The 24,064-nt window shown below is 43.3% G+C and overlaps 1 protein-coding gene across 1 annotated transcript in view; it reads right to left on the bottom strand.

Moving 5' to 3' along the window:
• Positions 1 to 267: 267 nt before the first annotated feature.
• Positions 268 to 24,064, bottom strand: part of SCG3 (secretogranin III) — a 45,001-nt gene continuing 21,204 nt past the window's right edge. Inside the window, exons 7-12 of the mRNA XM_033920751.1 lie at positions 21,014 to 21,191; positions 14,434 to 14,550; positions 8,846 to 8,926; positions 4,515 to 4,646; positions 1,736 to 1,816; positions 268 to 409 (exon numbers count right to left, since the gene is read on the bottom strand). Coding sequence (XP_033776642.1) covers positions 291 to 409; positions 1,736 to 1,816; positions 4,515 to 4,646; positions 8,846 to 8,926; positions 14,434 to 14,550; positions 21,014 to 21,191 — 708 coding nt within the window. The 3' untranslated portion in view covers positions 268 to 290. The remainder of the gene's footprint in view (positions 410 to 1,735; positions 1,817 to 4,514; positions 4,647 to 8,845; positions 8,927 to 14,433; positions 14,551 to 21,013; positions 21,192 to 24,064) is intronic.

The raw sequence follows: 24,064 nt of genomic DNA, 5'->3' as shown, positions 1-24,064 counted from the left end.
CCCAGGCAGCAATTTAATGATGTTTCTATGTCCTTATTTACCCTGTTAAATATATTATTACAGTATAATTTGGCTTTTAGATGCAATTTGTCTGCAGATAAAATATGCAGAGCTTGTGTAATAGCAACAGAGTGATAAGAACATCTAGAAAAGATCCAGTATAATGCAAATTAAACACATTTAAACACCATCCCGAAAACAATCTTTTGTAGGTTATTAAATTAGAAATAGGTCTACGTGGTATTTCCTACAGCTTCAGCAGCCGGGAGTCTTCCTAATCTCCTCTTTCCTCACAAACTACTGTAGATGCGCTTGATCGTGCTGGCCTCTTCCTGGTCCAGGATTCCTTTTTCCACATATCCATCAGCTTCTTGGTCAACAAAATCTCTTAGCTTTGAAAGATCATAGTCTGAAAATAGGGGAGAAAGAGAAAGGCTATTCAATTGTTCTCGAAAGATTATTAGCTCTATGCTAATGCGTAGCATGGGGACAGAAGTTCATCCATCCCCATGGAATCGATCCCATACCCACTTTAGACTGACAGAAGATCAGATCCCTTGAAGGACTCCTCAGCTTTAGAAAAGCAATCTTAAACTTTCTAAAGACTTAAAGTGGCGATGCACTTTTAAAGTGGTCCGTACCAGGGCTTTGTCGGTGACGTCACCCATACGTGAGAATATCTGCCTGCTGTCCCTGGATAACACCAGTTAAGGTAAGTAACTGTGCTTTTTGTGAAAACCAGTTGGCAACCAATTTTAAGCAACTTTGCAAGGGGAGCATAGAGGGGATAGAAGGGTTTATAGGGAATAGCAAGAGAATGTCAACCATATAGAAATGGACTGAAATTCCTTGAGCTTGAATTAATGAGGCAAGAGGACTTAAGAAAAGATTGAATAAAAGTGACGAAAGTCCGTAGCCTTGAGGTACTCTGCAGATCAGTGGTTGACTAGGTAACTGGGAAAGTGAGGTATGTACCTTAAAGACTTAATGAGAAAAGAAGCAAGTCAATTTAGGACTGTATCTGTCAGCCCAAGTGATTGCAAACATTGAAACAGATGATGGTCTACCAAATCAAAAGTGGTATTTAGATCAAGTGACACAGCCAATACCATGTGATGTTTATATAGATGGGAATATATCTCACTCAGGAGGAAAGTTATCAAAGTTTACGTGCTGTGTTATGTTCGGAAAACTGTCTAGGATGGAGAGCAAATATTGTATCACAAAAAAAGATAAGTTGAAAGAAAACTACCTTTCTATCCATTATTTATTGATTTTATCAATTTCTTCTCATACTTAAGACACTTATTACAAAATTAGTAAAGAGTCTTTGAGGTGAGACTAAATGAAGTTTCTTTCTTGTAAAAACATACTTCACCTAAACCTCTGCCCTGGACTACAAAAAATGTATATTGGTACCAGAACCAATATGTGTCACGTAAGGAAAACTTGTATAGTAAAACCTTGCACTGTACGGATAACTATGGCAAATTGTAACCGGTTAACTGTATGTGTCAGGTTAGGATGAAAACTTGTATCGTAAACTTAAATGAAATTATGTATGTTTAACCTATAACCCATTCTGAGCTCTTTGGGGACAACAGGATAGAAAATGAATTAAATAAATAAAATACATTTTGCAGGATGTATACTAGTTGAGGGAGAGACTATTCTACTTTCCTTGTTTTGATATATTTGCAGATCCTCTCATCAAAGAGAAAGAACTGGCTCCTACCTTCCTTATTTCCTTGCTTGTTTTGTTTCTTCAACCATTCAATGTTCTTTCTGATTGCTTCTAAATATGCTTCTGCCTTCCCTTGAGATGGAGAAAACCAAAAAGATGTCAAATGTCTATCACAAGGGATTAATTGGTGCTGATGAAATCAAGAGAATTTGGTTAGGCTGCACAGTACAGTAAAGCTGAAATATGTTTTGCTGATCTACATAGAAACATGCTGGCAGATAAAGGCCAAATGGCCCATCTAGTCTGCCCATCCGCAGTAACCATTATCTCTTTCTCTCTCTGAGAGATCCAACGTGTCTATCCCAGGCCCTCTTGAATTCAGACACAGTCTCTGTCTCCACTACCTCTTCCGGGAGACTGTTCCACGCATCTACCACCCTTTCTGTAAAAAAAGTATTTCCTTAGATTACTTCAGAGCCTACCACCTCTTAATTTCATTCTATGTCCTCTCATTCCAGAGCTTCCTTTCATATGAAAGAGACTCAACTCATGCGCATTTACATTACATAGGTATTTAAACGTCTCTATCATATCTCCCCTCTCCTCTTTCCTCCAAAGTATACAGATTGAGATCTTTAAGTCTGTCCCATACGCCTCATGACGAAGACCACGCACCATTTTAGTAGCCTTCCTCTGGACTGACTCTATCCTTTTTATATCTTTTTGAAGATGCGGCCTCCAAAATTGTCTTATACAGGGGCATCAATACCTCCTTTTTCCCACTGGCCATACCTCTTCCTATGCAATCTAGCATCCTTCTAGCTTTTGTTGTCACCTTTTCAACCTGTTTGGCCACCTTAAGATCCTCACATACAATCATACCCAAGTCCCGCTCTTCACCCCCTAAACTGTACTGTTCCCTTGGGTTTTTGCAGCCCAAAATAGAAACATAGAAACATAATATACTCTATACTGTCAGGGATAAATTCTACATGTGGTGTAGAAAAAAATCAGTGCCAAAAAAAAACTATTCTATAAGCCATGCTTAAAGTTAGGCACGGTTTATAGAATGCACTTATGCTCAGGAACCATTATTAAATTTAGGTGCGTAGCAGAACAAAACAGCAGAGACGACAATACTCCAATGGCTAGAAAGGATAACTAAGTAAGATAGGGGCAAAATATAGGGAATATCAATTATCTGTTTTGGTTTTTTTTTAGCTTAGGAAGTATTTTAGGCAACTTTGGGGTTATTAAATTAGGATAGGGTTTTCCCTTATTGATTTGTTTTAGTCAGAGTAACATAAGAACATAAGAAGCGCCATCTCCGGAACAGACCCTAGGTCCATCAAGTCCGTAGGTTGGTAGTAGGTTGGTTCCAGAGAGAAAGAGAGAGTCTACTAGCAACAGTGCGCCAACGTGGTACTCCTACATAGAAAGGACATAAAGCCTCAAATACCCTAACCTGAAAAACCTCCAAGAAGAACTATACAGACGGGAAGTAGAATTTCTTTGTCTAGATTTGATATACAACATTTGTTTATTAAATATTATTTCTAATTTAAATTCTGAATCCTTAGTGCTTCTTTATATCTCTTTTATTATATGTTTAATAAATATTTTTATTTCTAGGTTACATTACATTTTATTATTACATTAATTATTATTTTTTTATGTAATTCACTCCTTCTCCTGGGGAAAGATATCAATTTAACCCTCTGTGTGCATGACTACAAAACAAATCTTATTTCAAGAGGGATACCTTTTACCTCAGTCTGAGAAGGAGGACTAGTCTTACTGGGTCAGACCAATGGTCCATCAAGGGTTGGACGTCCTGTCGGCCAAGATGCCTACCTAGGCGATTTAAAAAAAAAAAGATTTTTGGATGTCTAGCGATTTGGCTTCCAAAAATGGATGTTTCTGTGCTTCCAACATTCAATGTCTTGCGGGACATGTCCAAGTCAGACTTAGATGTTCTTTTAGAAACTGGCCCTCTAAGTGAATTTAATTATATTATTAACTTAGGGCTCTTTTACAAGGTGTGCGAATGATTAGCACATGATAAATGCTAAAAAGCCTATTTTATTCCTATGGGCTTCTTAGCATTTAGGGGCTGATTCTGCACACAGATGTGCCAACTGTAGGCAGTGGTAGACGTCTTACCGCCAATCAGGATGCATTTTTTTTTTTTTAACTCCCCGAGACAGGACACCTACACTATAGGCGTTTGTCGCGGGTCTTGGGAGACATATAGGAACATTTAAGCTCACTCAAAGTTTGCTGTGGGCATGAGTTTGCCTGGAAGTTGCCTTGGGCGAGTTTAAGCATTCCTGCCTGAAATGTAAGCTTGCAAAATGATGGCCTACATTTCTTCCTAAAAGTAGACGCTTCTGCCAGATCAGGTGATCATGGCAAGGGAATCCCCGATCAGTTGATGGCAAGGGATCTCTCAGTAAAGAGAGGCGGCTGAGCTGCCTATCTTTGCAATCAGACAGGTAAGATTCTTTAACCAGTGGCAATTACATGGGCACTGGTTAGAGAATTGGGGGGAGTGGTATGACATCTGTTCTTTAAGACAGATGTGATTCTGTATAGGACACCGGTGTGCAATTCTCAGCTGCTTCTTAGGCAGCTGTCAATACTGGCATTCTATACAGAATCAGCCACTTAGTGCACACTAATCATTAGCGAAGGGAACTGAGGGACACCAGAAAATTAAAATCAGTATGAAAATAGAGAGTTCAGTAGTATTCAGGCCTCTTCTGAAAAGAAAAAGTAATCTGACAGTTAAGCGCTTGCATCTATTGAGTACATCATGGAAATGAAATACCTGTTGGTTCTTCTGTATTTTGTGAAACCTTGTGCTCTGCATTTTTGGTGGAATCTTTGAATGTTGAGTATTCCTTTTCCATGTTGGCTGCAGCTTCTTTTGTGCTGTCTCCGTCTTCAGTGCTTTTGTCTCCTGAAGGTGAAGCATAGAACCGTATATCTGCATATTATGTAAAGATAACTTTCAGGTTGGTTAAGAAGCCGTGTTAAACTTTTTTTTTATCAGTGGTGATATTAGCTCCAATGCTCATAGAATTCCTATGACCATCGGAGCTAATACCGCCATGGCTGGTGATAAAAAAAAAAAAAAAAAGCCTAACACAGCTTCATAAAAGGGGAGGGGGAGAGGGGGGTTATATTTCTAAAAGAGCACAGTGGAAGTTCTGAGGCTTTATTTCAGTGAAAACATTAAATATCTGAATATAGAGATACATGCTTATGAAGAATTCTGTAATTTCATGACCCTAGCTGTCAAGAAATAAAGATGATCACCTATGTATGTATGAGTCCAAATCATATGCAAGAGAAAAAATGTACCTGTGAATTACAATGTGAGGGCATTTGTGCTTTTGGAAGCAGTTAAGAACTTTCCGTTTTAGGTAGACATTTTTTAATTGTATAATTGTAGTACTAATGTGTTTTTGAAAGAATTCAGCGCTTCAGATAGATTAAGCAAATAGTAATGATTGTTGTATTTATGAGTTTTATTGTGTATATGGGTGATTGCATTCACAGGAACTGAATGCGCGTCGGGGCATTTACCTCACTAGCCCGTGATAAGGCACCTTAAAATGCTTTTTATTCATAAGAACATAAGAATTGCCGCTGCTGGGTCAGACCAGTGGTCCATCGTGCCCATCAGTCTGCTCACGTGGCGGCCCTTTGGTCAAAGACCAGCGCCCTAACTGAGACTAGCCCTACCTGCATATGTTCTGGTTCAGCAGGAACCTGTCTAACTTTGTCTTGAATCCCTGGAGGGTGTTTTCCCCTACGACAGACTCCGGAGGAGCATTCCCATTTTCTACCACTCTCTGAGTGAAGAAGAACTTCCTTACGTTCGTACGGAATCTATCCCCTTTCAATTTTAGAGAGTGCCCTCTTGTTCTCCCTACCTTGGAGAGGGTGAACAACCTGTCCTTATCTACTAAGTCTATTCCCTTCAGTACCTTGAATGTTTCCATCATGTCCCCTCTCAATCTCCTCTGTATGAGGGAGAAAAGGCCCAGCTTCTCCAATCTCTCACTGTACGGCAACTCCTCCATCCCCTTAACCATTTTAGTCGCTCTTCTCTAGACCCTTTCGAGTAGTACCATGTCCTTCTTCATGTACGGCGACCAGTGCTAGACGCAGTACTCCAGGTGAGGGCGTACCATGGCCCGGTACAGCGGCATGATAACCTTCTCCAATCTGTTTGTGATCTAGCATTCTGTTCACCCTTTTCGCTGCCGCTGCACATTGCGTGGACGGCTTCATCGACTTGTCGATCATAACTCCCAAGTCTCTACATGCAAAGATGCCTTTGAACTCTAGATACTTCATTCTGCCTAAAGATATCCAGGGATGCCAGGCACTCTTTCCGTATCTGCTATTTGTCTCATCCAGTCTTTTTTCTTTCTTTTAACAGAAATTCATCAGCATAACATGTGTTTCTTCTTCCTATTGTTTGTTCCTAACATGTTTCCTTTTTTAACTTTATTGTAGTTCTTTCCCCTTTCCATGTATAATCTGTATGGTTTGCCTGTAGTTTGAAGATAACCGTGTTTTAAATTATTGTATCCCATATTTTTATTAATATTGTACTTTCACCTAGAATTTTTGATAGGCGTGTAATCAGATTTTAAATAAACTATGAAACTATGAGTGCTTTTGCCGAAGCTGTGCTCTAACAACTGCAAATAAATAAATATGTACATATTTAATGTAACCATTTCACTGCTAGAAATATTGAAAATAGAATTAACATTTAATACATTTTATTTATTTGGTTGGTTGGTTTTATTTCCCATCCTCCCAGGGGATCTCAGAACGGGTTACAAGTTTACATACATATTAACGTGTTTTTATACAAGGTATTGGGATTGGATTGGCCAATGTTGGAAACATGATACTGGGCTTGATGGAACTTTGGTCTGTCCCAGTAGGTCAACTCGGTTCATAGACAACGGCGCGAAAGACAAAAGCGCGCGCCGACAATTGAGCGCAGCGCGCGCCGCCGCGCCGCTCTAAATTACAGTTTTTAGGGGCTCCGACGGGGGGGTTTGTTGGGGAACCCCCCAGTTTACTTAATAGACATCGCGCCGGCGTTATGGGGGTTTGGGGGGTTGTAACCCTCCACATTTTACTGTAAACTGAACTTTTTCCCTAAAAACAGGGAAAAAGTGAAGTTTTCAGTAAAATGTGGGGGGTTACAACCCCCCACACCCCCCACAACGCCCCCACAACGCGGCGCGATGCCTATTAAGTAAAGTGGGGGGGGGTTCCCCCCCACACCCCCCCTGTCGGAGCGCTAAAAACAGTAATTTAGAGCAGCGCGGCGGTGCGCGCTGCGCTCAATTGTCTGGGCGCGCCTTTGTCCCGGTGCGCTTTTGACCTGACACCGGTCAACTCTTATGTTCAACCAAAAAGAGCACAACTGTCCTGATGAATGGGGAACAATATGATCTTTTATTCATTTGTGACTTTGGACTTACATTCAGCTAAAAGGTTATATAAATTTTTAGCCACATTTTCAGTTTTGGTCAAAAATGACCATGTATTTTTAGTAGAAGGCAAAAATGTGCGCTTTGTCCCATTTGCCTTCCTCTTTCCCTGCCCCGAAACAGGATTTGTCTTCCTCCCCAACCCCCCTGAATGTCTCCTCCCCCTTCCCTGAGTCTGTTTTATAATCCTTGGTAGTCTAGGGGTGTCGTTGGCACAGGAGCTGTCCTCAGTTACTCCTTCCCATTCCAACTCTGCTCTAAAAATGGCTGCAGCAACTGGAGTATCTTCTGGCCTTGACGACACCACTACAGTATCAGGGATTATAAGGCAGTCCTGGGGAGGGGTTCTACTCTTTGTATTCTTTTTTTTATACTGCCCGCTGGGCAGGATGGACCTCTGGTCTGCCCCAGCGGAGGCAACTTCTTATGTTCTTATGAACTTGCACAATAGTTTAAATGGCAGTTTGCTCCAAATAAATGCTTTTAATACAAAATTTTAGCAGGTATGTAATTCTGTAAGGGCTCCATTTACTAAACTGTGGTACAGCTTCTTATCGCGGGCCAGCGAGGTAAATGCTCTGAAGCGCATTCAGTTCCAAAGAGCGTCAAAGCATTTACCTTTCCAGCCTGTGATAAGAAGCTCTACCACAGTTTGGTAAAAGCCAGTGTAAATTTGGGATGACAAGCTCCTTAGGAATTAGCCTATCTATGGAGTTATGATGTCAGCTGTTTCAGGCAAAAAATATGGTAACCCTATCCATGTGTGTGGAAGTTATTTTGCTTAGGGGAAAAAAATCATACAAGCTTTCATTATTTATATTATATTCTGGCTTGGATTCTGTAGAGGGATACAATGGCCAGCAGCCCTCATTTATTTATTTTAATTTTCTATACCGTTCTTCCAGGAGAGCTCAGAATGGTTTACATGAATTTATTCAGGTACTCAAGCATTTTCCCCTGTCTGTCCTGGTGGGCTCACAATCTATCTAATGTACCTGGGGCAATGGAAGCAATTAAGTGACTTGCCTAGGGTCACAAGGCGCAGTGTGGGTTTGAACCCACAACTCCAGGGTGCTGAGGCTGTAGCTTTTACAACTGCACCAAACTCTCCCACATTCACACAATCAACCTTGAGTTTTTAGTTTTAGTTTTGTCTGAAACCAGGTGATGAATTTTGGATTTGGCCAAAAGCTTTCAGTGGCAGTTTCTGTTTTGGCTGAAACTGAAAAAAAGCAGTTTTGGTCAGGTTCTAGAGCAGGGGTGTCCAACCTTTTGGCTTTCCTGGGCCGCATTGGCCGAAAAAAAATGTTTCTGGGGCCACGCAAATGCTGCAGCAAGACAGAGGAGGGAGCCAGCAAGACGGTAAACACCCGGGGGCAGCAGAGGAAAACAAGGCATCGCCCTCAACCGGGGCCGCACAAAATACTTCATGGGGCCGCATGAGGACCTTGGGCCGCAGGTTGGACACCCCTGTTCTAGAGTGAAAGTCAGGTGTTGAAGTCTCCTGGTGGTTTGGGAAGAGAGCTAAGGAGATGGCCTCAGCATCAACACAAGGAAGAATAGTCTAGGACTGAGCTGGGGGGATGTTAAAATGAAAATGAGTTGTGGCTGAATTGATATTTAAAAAGAATACCTTCAAATTTGTTTTGGGAGTAACTTGATAGTTTTCCAAGTTTATTTCTTGCCTGCAAGGCTATTGCTGAATCCAGGTTTTCTGAAGAAACAACAAAAAGAGATTTATAGTACACATTTATTTATTACTTATTTTATTTTTTAAAAAATATATTCCACACTATCTACTATTTTGCCCCACCCCCACCCCCCCTTTTACAAAGCCACCTTAGGCTTTAAAAAAAATTTTTTATAGCATCTTTCTTATTACAATCAAGCAGAACAATTACAACTTGAATAGATCAATTAAACATAATAGAAACTCCTAAAAACAGGAAAAACAAATTATGTAGATATTTAGTCCACAATATTTTGAGAAAATCAACAGGAAATAAAATTCAAATGATATATCCTAACACAATAAGAAAGCAGTATTCTGAATTACCTACAGCCGGTATAGCAAGTTATACATTATTTGCTACAGATGCTTCTCTTTCTCTTGATTCAATAAACTCCAACAGTTGTTTGGGTTCAAAAAATAAGAAATTCTTAGTTTGATAGGTAATAAAACATTTTACGGGAAATTTTAACAGAAAAGTTCTACCCAAGACAAGGATTCTTGGCCTTAATGCCAAGAACTCCTTTCTCCACCTCTGGGACTTTTGAGCCATATCAGGAAATATTTTGGACCCAAAAAGCTGGTCATTTAAATGGCAAAAGTACAAACGCAGAATATATTCACGGTCACTTTCCAATGCTAATGTCACTAATAGGGTCCTCCTCTCAATTACCACCTCTAGTGAACTCTCTAAGAAGGTTGTCAAATCCAAATCCCCCCCCCCCCCTTTATCTCCTTGAATCTCATTAGGAATAGAAGCCTCCCCAGAACTTTTTAATTATAAGTAACTAACTCTATTTCCTTAAAATATTTTCTAACCATCTCAATAGAAAAGATCACAGGAGATTTAGGAAAATTCAAATTATTCTTCCTCAACTGGTTTTCAAAGCTCTCCATTTTTCTAGCCATATAAGTTCTTTCTTTTAACAGTCCAAACTCTGTTTGTTTCATTTCGGAGAGTTTTGTCTCCTGTTTTTCTAGTTTTTCTTTTATTTGAACAATATCTATACCCTGTTGCTCAGCTTTGGAAAAGACTGTTCCATAGTTAGTAGATAAAATAGAAAAAGATAACCGATATAGCTTGCCATAGTGCCTCCATGTCAGTTTTTGTGGGTTTCTCCAACAATTCATATTGTATGCAAATTATATGCTGGTCCCTCCCGATGCACCTCAGACCTCAGGTGTGGGGCTGTTGATCTTCTCCCTGCTCTCCCTCTACCAACGGGGCTCGAGCGGGACTCCCTCCAAAGCCGTAAAGTGAAGATTCCAATCTAAGGAACGATGCTACCAGCTCTCCCTCCACCAGTGTACTTACGGGTTGGAGTGGTATCATCCACTGCTCAGGGCTCAATGACGCCCTTTCTGCCTGCACAGGTTTGCCCGAACAAACCAGGCTCTCCCCCGGAGTAGGAACTACAGACTTGCCCGAACGAGAGAACACTTCCATTATTGTTGCCTGCACCATCCGCTGCTGGGTTGCCGCCGCTGCCGGAGTGACAGTGCGGGTCGCTCTCTTTCTCTTACCCATATCCACAGGTAGGGGGGGAAGATTCCTTAGCAGAGTCATCATGGCTCAATAACGGAGCCTCCTCTCAGGCATCCGCTTCCAACGTTATCTTTGATTTTCTCCTTTCGGGTTCACCTTAGGCTTTTTTTATCACCAGTTGTGGCAGTATTAAGTATCGGAGGTAATAACGCTGCTGCCAGTGATACAAAAGCCTAACAGCTTCCTGAAAGGGGGGATTAGGTAGATCACAAATGAGCATACATAAAAATTAATAACAAAATAAAACAAATTAAGAAAATTAAAATAACATATAAAATACAACAAGCATCAACATGAACTCAGATCACTCTAATTCAAATTACTCCAGTTTAAGCAACATATAGTAACAGTCAGTACTCTGCCCCAAATACCTGTTCAAAAAAAAGGTCTTTAGGCTCTTGTTGAAATCAAGTTTTTTCGTTGCCCTCTTATGAACTGGCAATGCATTCCATAACAGAGGACCACCTATATATATATATTAGACCTATACTCATTCAAGGAAACAGTTTGAAAGGAGAGGATATCCAACAATTATTTGATTCTGATCACAATGATCGAGACAGCTGATGTAAATGTAAAGACGAGGCTATTACTACTGAAATTTGACCAATTATTACTTTAAACACCAACAGAGGGATTTCGTATTGTATCCAGAATTCAATAGGTAACCAATGCAATTTCTTGAGTACAGGTGAAATATGTTCAGCATCCAGAGAAGTTTACAGGTGAAATATGTTCAAACCTAGATAAACTGCATAAAATCCATGCAGTTGCGTTTTGTGCAATCTGCAAGCTTCGTAACGCTTTTCTAGGCTAGCTGAGCAGCAAGTTGATACACTAATCAAAATTTGGAATTACGTGCACCAATAGTCTGAAATTTTGTTCATTGAGATAATCCTTCAAACATCTCAATACAGGATCAAGAATAACACCAAGTGAACATATGGTTTTGACTAATGCAACACTTTCCAGAGGTTATGGTAAGACCAGATAGCATAGCTGGTTTTAAAAAAAGGGTTGGTCAATTTTCTGGAGGAAAAGTCCATAGTCTGTTATTAAGACATGGAGGAAGACTCTACTTGTCCTGGATCGCTACCACTCCAACTCGGTGATCTTGGTGGAGAGGTAGCAACACCGTGCAGGAAATGTGGTAAAATCGCTCAGAATCTAAAGGAGAAGGTCTGAATCGGGAATGATAGAGAAGTGTCCCCTGAGGAAGGTGTCTCTAATACGCCAAAACTAAGATCCTTGTTGGGACCACTGGTTCAAATAAAGACTTGATCATTGGTTGGAAAAGACGTCTCCCTGGCCTTTTGTTTGATGGATGCTCATAGAATTCCTATGAGTGACGAAACTTTCATCGACATGGCCAGCAATAAAAACGCTAACACAGCTTCATAAAAAGGGGAGGGGGAGGGGGGTTAAACAGATAATTTATAAAACAAATTCCTTTCCTGAACTTAATTTTACTTTATTTTTCAAACATGAATACAGAAGTTCACAAGCAAACAAAGTTGCCTTGATTTGTATGAGAAAACACCTGAGACTGATCATCCTGAGCAATGACAATGTACGATGTGCTTAGTATCTAAGCAACTGAGCATCCTGATACTTTTATAGACACTAATGACTGTTCTCATTTTGGTTTCCTTGGAAACAAATTCTTTTAGATAGTTGAAGAGTCCTAGAGGATATTTCTCTTCACTGGCCTAGCCACTCACCTGCCGCTTTATCAAAGTCAGTAAGGGCAACAGACAAAATGGCTCTTATTGGCAAATCAGAATTTATTGCATAGGATTTAAGGCACTTTAGAGACCTGCTGCCAGTTAGTAACATGCTAGAAATAATTCATTTTTTTCACTCTGTTCCAGAGGCGTGCAAACTGGGTGCCATAAGCAGTCCTGCAGAAGGATGAGAGCAGCAGTGACTAGCATGGGTGAGGAGTTTAGAGACATCAAGAAACCAGCGGTGGCCTACAAGGGGTGCCGATCAGCAAGAATATGAAGGGGAGGGGGAGGAGGAAAGAGAGAAAAACTGAGTAATGAGAAGAGAAAAAAAAGTGAAAGTATGAGCAAAAGAAACAGTTGGGGTGGGAGAAAGAGTGACTAATGAGGTTGTGTAGGGGAGAGAGAGAAAATGATTGGTGGGGTGTGTGAAGATAAGGAGAGAAAGATTGATCGAGGAAGATAAGAGAAAGTGGTGGAGGAAAGAGGAAAAGATGGATAGGAGTTGGAGGATGAAAAGAGACTAATGGGGATGGGTGGGGAAAGAGAAAAATAATGATGGGATGCATAGAGGGAATTATGTGGCTGGGAAAGAGAGCCTGATGGAGGTGAGAGGGGAAGAGGGAGAGATGGAAGCAGAAATTGAGGTGGGTGAGATTGTAAGGCAGTCTATACATTTTTAATAAATGAAATGAAAAATCTTAGCAAGTAAATAAATGGTACTGGGCAGTCACAAGCTGGAATTTCTTTTTAAACTAGAAAAGAAACAGAACAAGTTAGAAAGCACACACTTAGGCATATAGGCATACTTAGGCATATAGGCATACTTAGGCGAGCTACAGCCAGTGTACGCTGAAGTGGGATCAAACGCTGTGCTGCTTGTTGTGACCCTGGGCAAGTCACTTAATCCTCTACTGCCCCAGGTCTATTAGATAGACTGTGAGCCTGCTGGGACAGATAGGGAAAATGCTTGAGCACCTGATTTGTAACCCATTCTAAGTTCCTTTGGGAGGATGGGCTAAAAAATCGAATGAATAAATATTTCCCCTTCTTCCGGCAACTCCCAGCAGTCCTCCCCTCCCCTATTGTACTCTGCCCGCACAGACATGCCTATAAAAGTAGAGGCTAGTGCCAGACCCACTGACAGTGGTAGCAGCAGCAACAACAAGGTGTTATAAAGACATGCAGGGCCTGTCAGTAGGGTTACCAGATGTCCGGAATTCCACGGACATGTCCTCCTTGATGAGGACATGTCCGGGGGTCCGAATGGCTTTCCAAAACCCGGCATTTGAAAAGCTTCCTCAAAATCAGGTTGGGCAGGAGGGCATTCATGCATGCGCGGATGTCACACGATTATGTCGTTTGGGGGGGACTGGGGTGGGGCTAGGACAGGATTGGGGGCAGGACCGGGGCATAACGGGGCATGGATGGGTGGAATTGGGCGGGCCTGGGGGGCAGATCTAGGGGGTCCGGATTTTACTAAAGTAAAATCTGGTAACTCTACCTGTCAGTGCACATTCCTCTCCTAGACCCTGTTCTCTTCTGTCTTTCATATAACATGTAGGTCATGGGAGAGGAATGTACTGATGGGCCCTGCAGGTCTTTTTATTTTTTTTTTTTTTGAAAGATATATTTTATTGCTTTTTCAAGGTAAACAAAAGGCTCAACTATACATGGCGTTCAACAGAAAAATTGAGTTCCCATACACAGCTCGATTTCACCATTTACCTGAGCCAACCCCCCCCCCACCCCCTCCCAATACCACTCCCAACCCCCCAGCCAAACCAATAAACAATGTACAAAGTCCAGTCCAGTGCAGTCCCTATAAGATTCCTATACATTCAACAGATGACTACGAGCCCTAGGTGTTAAAGTGTCCCAGAATGGTGTCCAGCAGAGACAAAATGACCTGCCCAGAACAGGGCACCACTCCAGGCACCTTCTACCCTCACTATGATTGGGAGATATCTAGATGGTTGACTTAGAACAGCTTCTCTACTTCACCTTGACTCTACACAGCTGGCACTGCCTGGGTGGTGCCATGATAGTCACAGCTGATATTCATTGACACCTGGTCATGTGTCTGGTCATGTGCTGTTGAATACCAGTGTTGGCTTAGTCAGTATTTGTTAACTAACTAGGAGCCTGCTTTCACATGTGAACCTGTTTTACAAAAAAGATGTCAAAAACATTATTCAGTCTAGAGAAACATGCATTCTTACCCAAGTAAGAAACACCTTCTTCTGGTGTAATTGTTCCATATTTAACCATCTTCTTCACAAAATCAATCAAGGTTTTCATTATTGTAATCAGTGTCTCTTTTTCTTTTTCATCTTTCTCTGTGGAAAAGGACAAGAAAATGTTTGTAAAATAATGTAGACTTTGACTATTGTCTCTTGTATTTCTTTAAATACACGGTGAATCCTCCCTTATCATGATATTTCAATAGGAAGTCTTATCTGATGGCATTTACCATGTTGCTATGCTTTGGATAGAGTGGTGTATGTTTTAAACACAGTCTTGTTTAAAAATAATATAAATTATTTGTGTGAAGAGAGTGAGCAGTAAGAGGGCCATTTTAAAAAAGAATTTGCTTGGGTGACTAATAGTTCCCTGGATACATTTTCTAGGCTACAAATTGCTCATCCTTTACCTATGCAAAAGAAGAAATGGTGGGATGCAAAGTAGAGAATGACATGGTGACAAAATAGATTTTCTTTTATTATATTTCACCATGCATTTACAAGTAAAACTGAGGTAGAACAAAGCCCCAAAGTGTAACACCCCAGGATTTAGACGTCTTATTGAAAAAAGCCCTCCACATCAAACAATGAAAACTGTGGTAACAAAGTACTTGAAAACATTAAGTTAGTTAGCTAAGTGCCATTGACTCATGTTTGAGTTTTAGCAACTTGATGAATTACAAATCTAAAAAGAAATTGGTCTTGTGCTAGTCCAGTAAGGCCCTTCAGCGTCATCCGTATGGTTGTTTTCAATGTGTCCAGCCATCTGGTTGCAGGTTGTCCTCTTCACCTGGTTCCTTTGCTCTTTCCAAACATGATGTCTTTCTCCAATGATCTTTCTCTTCTTACGGTGTAACCAAAATAAGACAGTTCTAACTTCATCATTTGGACTTTGAGTGACATAGCCAGTTTGATCTCTTCCAGAATCGATTTGTTAGTTCTTCTGGCGGTCCACGGCACGCATAAAATCCTCCAGCACCAAAGCTCAGATGAGTCAATCTTCTTTCTGTCTTGTTTCCGTGGAGGGGCATAATCAAAAAAACCGTCTAAGTCCCTTTTTGGCCTAAGGCCTTAAACGTTGAAAGCAGAAGCATGGAAAGTGTCCATAACCAAAACAAACGTCTTTGTTTTGATTATGGCCTGCCTCTACCTTCAGCTGTTTAAACACCCAGCCAACCACTACATCTACAAGTACACCCCCACGACGTCTACACTTATACCCCATAATGAACCAAAAAAATGCATAAGCCCAAAACTTCCAACACAAGGGCTTTTAGGCAAAGGAGGAGCCAGTCCTTCGCCTAAAAGCTGGATTCTGTAACCGGTGTCTGTCAAAAACAACACTGGTTACAGAATTCCCCCCAACCCCCCCCCCCCCCCACACACACACACACACAACATCGGGGCTGGAGGAAACCGAAGCCCCCTGCCCCGGGCACACGCGGCACCCCCCGACGACATCGGGGCAAGAGGGAGTCCAAGCCTTCTTGCCCCGGCGATCGTGCCCCCACCCCCCCGCTAAGTACGATCGGGCCAGGAGGGAGCCCAAACCCTCCTGGCCCCGGCAACCCCCCCGAGTACGATCGGGCCAGGAGGGAGCCCAAACCCTCCTGGCCCCGGTGACCCCCCCCGAGTACGATCGGGCCAGGAGGGAGCTCAAGCCCTCCTGGCCCTGGCGACCCCATACCCCCCACCCCCACTACAATACGGGCAGGAGGGATCCTAGGCCCTCTGGCCCTCGACACAACCCCCCTCCCCCAATGACCGCCCCCCCGAATCCTCGATCGGCTCCCCCGCTGACCCACGACCCCCACGGCCGATCCCACAACCCCCCACCCCCACTCCCCCTTCCCTGTACTTTTCAATGTTGGCCAGACGGACGGGTGCGAAGCCCGCCCATCTGGCAGGCTAGCCGGCTCCAGAATGGGGCCGGATTGGCCCAGGTGGCTGAAACCCCGCCCATAGGTGGGGCCTGAGGCACCTGGGCCAATCATAATAGGCCCGAGAGCCTTAGGCTCCTCCTATGGGGTCGGCCGGGGGGATCGAGGGTTCGGGGGGGGTGGTCATTGTAGTGGGGGGTGGGGGGTAAGGGGTCGCTGGGGCCAGGAGGGATTGGACTCCCTCCTGGCCAGATTCAGGCAGGGGGTTCGCCGGGGCCAGGAGGGTTTGGGCTCCCTCCTGGCCCGATCGTACTCGGCAGGGGGGGGCACGATCGCCGGGGCAAGAGGGCTTGGGCTCCCTCTTGCCACGATGTTGTGTGTGTGTGTGGGGGGGTGATGTATCGCGGCAAGAGAGATGCCTCATCTCCCCTACCACGATGCCATCACTCCTCTACCTGAACTGCCGCGACCCGCGGCAGGAGAGATAGGGTATCTCTCCTGTTGTGGGTCACGGCAGTTCGGGTAGAGGAGTGATGGCATCGCGGTAGGGGAGATGAGGCATCTCTCCTGCTGTGATGGTTGTGGTGAGTGGGTGGGTAGGTTGCCGGGCCGTTGAACTGATCGCGCCAGCGGCCATCAGCTCAGCGGCCCCTTTTTCGGCACTTAGACCTGGTTTGACTTCGTGTAAGTCAAAAAGGTCTAAGTGCCAACTAGGCAACCTGTCAAATGATTTGGTTATACCTGCTGCACGCCTAGGTGTAGGTCGGCCCACCGCCCGCCCTTTCCCTTCCTCTACACACGCCTCTTTTCTCTCTGTGCATTTAGAGACAGTGGAAAGGCCTGCTTTGGTTATGGGTACTTGGACGATAAGGCTTTTTGATCGTCCAAGTAGCCATTTATGACACTTTTTAGACGTGTTTTTTTTTTTTATTATGAACTCCATAGTGTCCAGCTTTTGCATCCGTAATTGACCACTGAGAAAATGAGTGTGTGGACAAGTCTGATCTTCATTTGGAGTGTTATTTTCTTGTGTTTGAATACTTTATCAAGAACTTTCATTGAAGAGCAACCAAGTGCTATTCTGCAGAGTACAGTCAAACCTCGGTTTGCGAGTAACCCGGTTTGCGAGTGTTTTGAAAGACGAGCAAAACAATCAGCAAACTTTTGACTCGCAAACCGAGTGTTGACTCGATTGCGAGCACCCCCCCCCCCGATAACTGGCATCGCTCCCCCCGCTCGCAAAAGCCCCCTCGCTCCAACTGCCCCCCCATATGAACTGGCCCCCCCGCCCGAACAACTTAAACTTAGCCCCCCCCCTGTTTAGCGCAGGCACAGATCGTGTGCCTAGAAGATCTTCCGGCTTCCGGCTTCTGCCTGCCTGCCTTGAGCATGCATCTGCGCATGCTCAAGGACTTCTAATTCTCCCTCTCGCCGAGATTGGAGCGAGGGGGCCTTTGCGAGCAGGAGGGAGTGATGCCGGTTATGGGGGGGGGGGAAAGCGAGTTTCCATTATTTTCTATGTGAAAACTCGCTTTGATAAACGAGCATTGTGGATTACGAGCATGATCCTGGAACGGATTATGCTTGTAATCCAAAGTACCACTGTATTTCTTCCCTGCTAATTGCTTCTTTGTTTACGAAAGAGCCCAGGAGATTGAAATCCTTTACAACTTCTATTCTATCGCTTTCAAGCTTGAAATCTTCATCATTTTCTGTGTTCATTAAGTAGATGAGGAGAATAGAATATGTCTGTAATAGTAAGCCCCGGGCAAAACATTTAGAGCTTCTGTATCTGAATGCTCCCTAAAGTAACTTGAATAAAAAGTACCGAGTCCTAGAACAGTATTGTGTGGGCTATATCGAGCCCCCCTGCAGTATGGTACAGGAAAGAACAGCAATTCATGTATTCAAGAGATGCCCTCAATATACTTCATCCAGACTTCATGCGAGCATTTAATATATCCATATAGCATCAAGATGCTTGACCATAAGACTGCCAAGCTGCCATGTCCATCATGAACAGAATATGTCCCCCCTGACAACCCTGATGTATGCAGTGGCTTAGGGAGGGAAGTTTGCACCTGGGGTGGAAGTGCCCAGCATCACCACTCTGTGCGCCGCTTGATGTGCTCTTCCCTGCTGCCCCAACATCGCTGCACTCCCTGCTCTTCCTTACTATCGCTGTGCTCCCCCCCCCCCCCCGTACCTCTTCACATCTTCTTTGGCAGTGAGCAGGCTGGAATACTGGCTGAGACTTCCTTCTGATATCACTTCCTGGCCCTGTGAAAAGGAAGTGATGTCAGAGTGAGGGACGAGGTTGGCGTGAGCAGCGCATAGAGCCTGCTCGCTGATCTTGAAGATTTGAAGAAGTAGTGGCAAGAAGGTACCCTTCAGAGACCCATCCCATTGTCAGGGAGAGAAGAGAAGAGGCACCGGTTCTGGCACCCCCCGCTAGGCAGGTGCCTGAGTGAACTGCCCACACCCCCTCGCTGCATCACTGGGTATATGTGCCAAGGGGACTTCCAAGGAGCTGTGCGGGGAGCTATCCCACAGCAAACAACTCCCCCACAGGCATCTGTGAAGTAATGATGACTGGAGAAGAAATGAATGCAAGGTATATTTAGGGAATGGTCCCCTGGTGGAGGTGGTAGAGACAAAGACCGCATTTGAATCAAGATATCATGGGGCAGGCAAGTGGGATCTCTTAGGGAGAAGATACGATAATGGATGGTGGGGAAGGCAGACTGAATGGGCCACTAGGCCTTTATCTGCTGTCATGTTTCTATGTTTCTGTCTAAAGTGTCCAACCATATCAGCTTGGGTAGGAAGTGGAAACCATTTCCTGCCCGCCATGCAGTTGTGCATCCTTTCTACCACCATTTTCTGCAGGTAAACCATGTAAAAACTTTTTTGCTGCCTCTTTATTCATCAGTGTGAACATTTTTCCATTGTGCCACACTTTTAGTTTGGCTGGGTATGCCAGTGCAAAGCAAATTCCATAATGATGCAGAGACGAGAATATGGGTGTCATTTTCTTCCTCTGAATTGCCACTTGGACTGAGTAATTGCTGAACAGGAAGATTTTGTGGTTCTCATACATAGACCAGCCGCTCCTATTTATGGTATGTTCTTAATACAGGTTCTTTTTCAGCCCAGTTAAGAAAGCTGGCAATAGCTGTGGGCAGTTTAGTATCTGTGGCCCTTCATGTGCCTATTCTGTGGGCCTGTTCTCAGCAAAATGTGGTGGCTGTGTTATCTAGGCCCAGGTGGGATGTGAGCCAGTGGCTGAAAAATTTACACAGTTCTGGTTCTGACACTAACTTCAGGAGGCCAACAACCTGGAAATTGTTTTTGCATGGCTTATTCTCTTGCTCTTCCACCCAGTTGCGGAGTGCAGCATTCTTTTTTTGCAGATCTTCTAGCTAGCACACCATTCTTAAGGCCTCATCTTCCCATTCTGATAACCGACACTCCACTTCAGTGAGGCACCAAGAATATGAATCAAATTTTTTGTTAATTTAATCAACAGCTGATTTTTGCAGGTTCCACATGAAATGTTTCTTAACTGCTGACTGGAGCTTGTTTAAATGATCCTTCAGTGCAGCTGTAACTGTTCGGGAGATCTCCTGGGCTCAGTGACACAGTAAGGGGGGGTAGGGCGGACCACCCCAGGTGCCATGTTGGTGGAGGTGCTGGCAGCTCTCTGCCCCACCCTGCCCCGTCCTGCTCACACCAACCCTCCCCCCCACCCTGTACCTCTGTAGATCTTCACTAGTATAAGCAACTTCTCCTGCCTGTTGCTTGTGCCAGCCTGGTTCGCCTCTGAATCACTTCCGGGTCATGGGGCCAGGAAGTGATGTGAGAGAAGAAATGAACCAACACTGGCGGGAGGAGCATGCTAGAGAAAAGCTACTTGTGCTGGTGGAGGTATGGGGGAGGGGTAGGGAGACCATGATTGTGGAGTGGGGGGAGGGAAGGAGCAGGGGTATAGAGAAGAGGGTGCCCCCTACCCTTCCTACGCCACTGCCTGGGCGTACTTTTCTGCCATCTTGGTATCGCTTAGTGGAGTTTTGCCCTGGGCAGCTTTTTGGGTCTTTGCGGGCCTACTGTGGTTTCTCCACTCAGAATGTTTGGTGTCTGACCTCATGCTCATTGAGTATTTTGGTACCATCAAATCAGCAGGGAAAAAGGCCCCGAAATAGATATATGTAGCCGATTTTTGCAGGTTCCATATGAAGCACTTCTCTACTGCTTCTACTAGGAGGCTGGCATCATGTGACCCTCCCCCCCATCTAATGTCCATTTCTAATACATTTTAGAATAAGATCTACTAATGCCTATTCTGACATACCTGAGAAATGCACAACCATTAACTTGGATACCCTTATTTTGAGTTGGACATTACTTCTAAAATGTCATTCATGAAGTATGATGTTCCACCTACAGAAATTTCACAGAGCATTAAGAGTTACTTATTACAGACTTCTGCACACCATTGTAGATTTAGGGCCCCGTTTACAAATCCATGGTAGTGATTCTCCTACGGCAAATATATTGAAGTCCATTCAATTCCTATGGACTTTGGTGTGTTTGCTGTGGGAGAACCACTACAGTGGCTTTGTAAAAGGAGCCCTTAGATACAGATATAGAACATCCTGTTCAGAAACTACATACCCTACCTGACTTCAGATTGGTCAGGAGTCTATAAAAATTGGGGAAATATTTTAGGTCTTCAAAGTTATCTTCAGTTGAGAATTCATTTCTTCTCTCCAAGCCATTTGAAGAACTCCCAACCTTATCTTCAATATCGTCAGTGTTTCCAGTAATTAAATCATCCTGATCCTCTTTATTTGAGTTCTGCATAGATACACATAAAATAAAGCTGTAAGTAAATGGAAACCCAGATATAGTTATTCAAGAACCATTTACTAATTCTTTGTATCACAGGCATTTAATGGCAGCTGAGTAAAATACTGTTTCACAGGCAGATAATGAGAGAGCATCATTTTTGTAATGCGTTAGCAAATGTTTTTGCCAATCTTAAGTTTTAAGTTTTCAAGTTTTATTAGGATTTTATATCCTGCCTATCAAGGTTATCTAAGCGGTTTTACAATCAGGTACTCAAGCATTTTCCCTATCTGTCCCGGTGGGCTCACAATCTATGTACCTCTATCTAATGTAATCTCTACTCTCTTTCTTTCTTATATTTGCACATAGTGCAATCCAGACTAAGGGCTCCTTTTATCAAGCTGCACTAGCGAGGTTAACACGCGTGACGTTTCATCATGCGTTAACCCCCACACTGGCCTAAAAACTACCGCCTGCTCAAGGGAGGCAGTCGTGGCTAGCGTGGCCGGCAGTCGTGGCTAGCGTGGCCGGCAGTGGCTTATATAAGGAGCACTAAATCAATTACAAATACTATAACATACTATAACATAACTTAGAGCAAGTGATTCATGATCTTACAAACTATGAGGTGCCAAATGATATAATTTAGAAGGAAAATTTTCCTTAATCGAATATATTATTTACCTATGAAGAAAGCCACCCCAAAAACAGAAGAATTGAGTTTAAGCGCAACCGAACCTTTAAATGTTACTGACCTGCTTAAAACCACGCTATCTGATATTTCAGTGAGAGCTACTTTACTAGTTTCATTCGTTTTTGAATAAGACATTAATGCAGGACTAAGGGCTCCTTTTACGAAGCCACGTTAGCGGTAATAGCGCGTGCTAAACTGCCGTCTGCGCTAGACGCTAACGCCAGTATTGAGCTGGCGTGAATTCTAGCCGCGTAGCGCAGGTTTAGCGTGTGCTAAAACCACTAACGCGGCTTCGTAAAAGGAGCCCTAAGACTATATTTCGTAACTCAGATTTTGTTTCATGGCAAAATATGGTTTATATTTTCCCTGATGTCACCAAACAGACACAGGAGCGGAGGAAGTTATTTCTGGCAATGAGAACTGAAACAGTAACTTTGGGTGCAATGTTTCTTTTGGCTTATCCATGTAAATTCATGGTAAAATATTTGGGATTGAAATATGGGTTTTATTCATGTGAACAGTTACGAGCCTTTCTGGATTTGAAGAAATTGGCAACTGGGAAAGTTTAGTTAGTATAAAACAGTAATTTGATTATAGGGAACGCAGTTGTCTCTTCGCTCTATTGTGACACCCCCACTCAGTTATTGTAGTCTAAGGAAAATATAGTTGAATGCTTTAATATTGCAGATTAATTCTGCAAATTTCTTTGGATGATGTTTCAGTCTGCTTTTCTTAAGCAAGAGTTCTCTTGTGAATTATGTTAAAATTGTAATAAAATGAAAATGTAAAAAAAAAAATAAAAGGAAGATTTTTTTCTATTTTATTTCTCTCAAAAATGCTCTTTAAGGAGTTAATTTTATGTAGATTTTTCTGTGTATATAGCCTGTTTCACACATGAGAAAGGCCTTTTATAAAATTGTGCAGCAGTATACACGTGGATAAATAAGTACTGTGGCAAGATAAGTGCTCTGTAAATGATTTAGTACTTCTACTATTCCATTGAGAAACTATCATAAGATCCCCAGTGAGTTTATCATCCAACTATCTTTTTCAGCTAACTAACTCTTTCCTTTTTTCTGTTTTCCCTGATTCTCTTATTTTCTAAGTGGTAAAATAAAAAGTCCGAGAGCCTGTCTCGACGGACGGCTCTAACGCGGAGCTGGGAGGCCCGCGGGGCCGTCCATCCGTCGGGATTAGTGAAGGGGGGGGGAGTTAAGGAAGGAGGAAAAGTTGAAATTGGGGGGATAGAGGCCTTCCCACCGTGGGACTGGCCTCTGATAGGGCAAAGGTCACGGCCCTAGTGGGGGGTGGGTAGGGCATATAAGGAGGGCACTCGGAGGACCTTAACGGTTTCTGGTCCTCCGAGACAACTTTCCCGCCCTCCCGCCCGTTAGTACCTGGGGGGTTAGTGTTTGATTCAGTTGGCGGTATCCCGAGCTACTGGCGGCTGGTCTCATCATGGGGATGAGCGGTGGGCCAGTTGGGAGCCGTGCCTGGTGGGTCGGATGACCCTGGACAATGAGGGCATGTGGGGACATGCCACCCCTCGGACCCTTGCTTAGATGGCAGGGTCGGGGGCCATTTACATCTGAGTCAGTAGCTCGGGATCTGGGTCGCAATGGTGATACCATTGTGCTGGTTTAAGGGATAAATTGTTATTTAATGTTATTGGTAATGTTATTTATAATATGTAAATGTTATTTAAATTTGTTAATTGTCAATAAACAGGGCTGCAGCCAGGTTTCTCCACTCAGGTTTACGTGTCTTTTTGGGGGTTTGATTAAGGGTTTGATGGGAAGGAAGATGTTTGCATTAAGAAAGCGGGCCGCTCCAGCTTCCGCTGTTATAGCCTCAGAGCTCCACCAATGTGTTAAAATCCAATTCTATGTTTGCTCTTTTAGTTGTAATCATTGGCTTTTAACCACCAGCCACCCGCTTAATTTTTATTTTTTTTTTTTTGTTTATTTATACTTTTTATCTTTTTTATGATGTTCAGTGAAGCGGCTTATGCACAGTGATTACTGGTTACCTGTGAAGAAAGTGGCTGGGAATGGTCGCTACTTGAAAGTTGAACATTTGGGATAAGTACTGAAGTGTATGTTTTTTCAGCAAGTGTTTCTTCTATGAAATATTATAGGACTTAAATATGTGAATGAACGCTGATGAAGTGGATTGTTAATACAAGCCT

This window comes from Geotrypetes seraphini, chromosome 14 (genome assembly GCF_902459505.1).
Source record: "Geotrypetes seraphini chromosome 14, aGeoSer1.1, whole genome shotgun sequence".
In the NCBI taxonomy this organism is placed as follows: Eukaryota; Metazoa; Chordata; class Amphibia; order Gymnophiona; family Dermophiidae; genus Geotrypetes; species Geotrypetes seraphini.
This window is presented reverse-complemented; position numbering and strand designations above follow the sequence as displayed.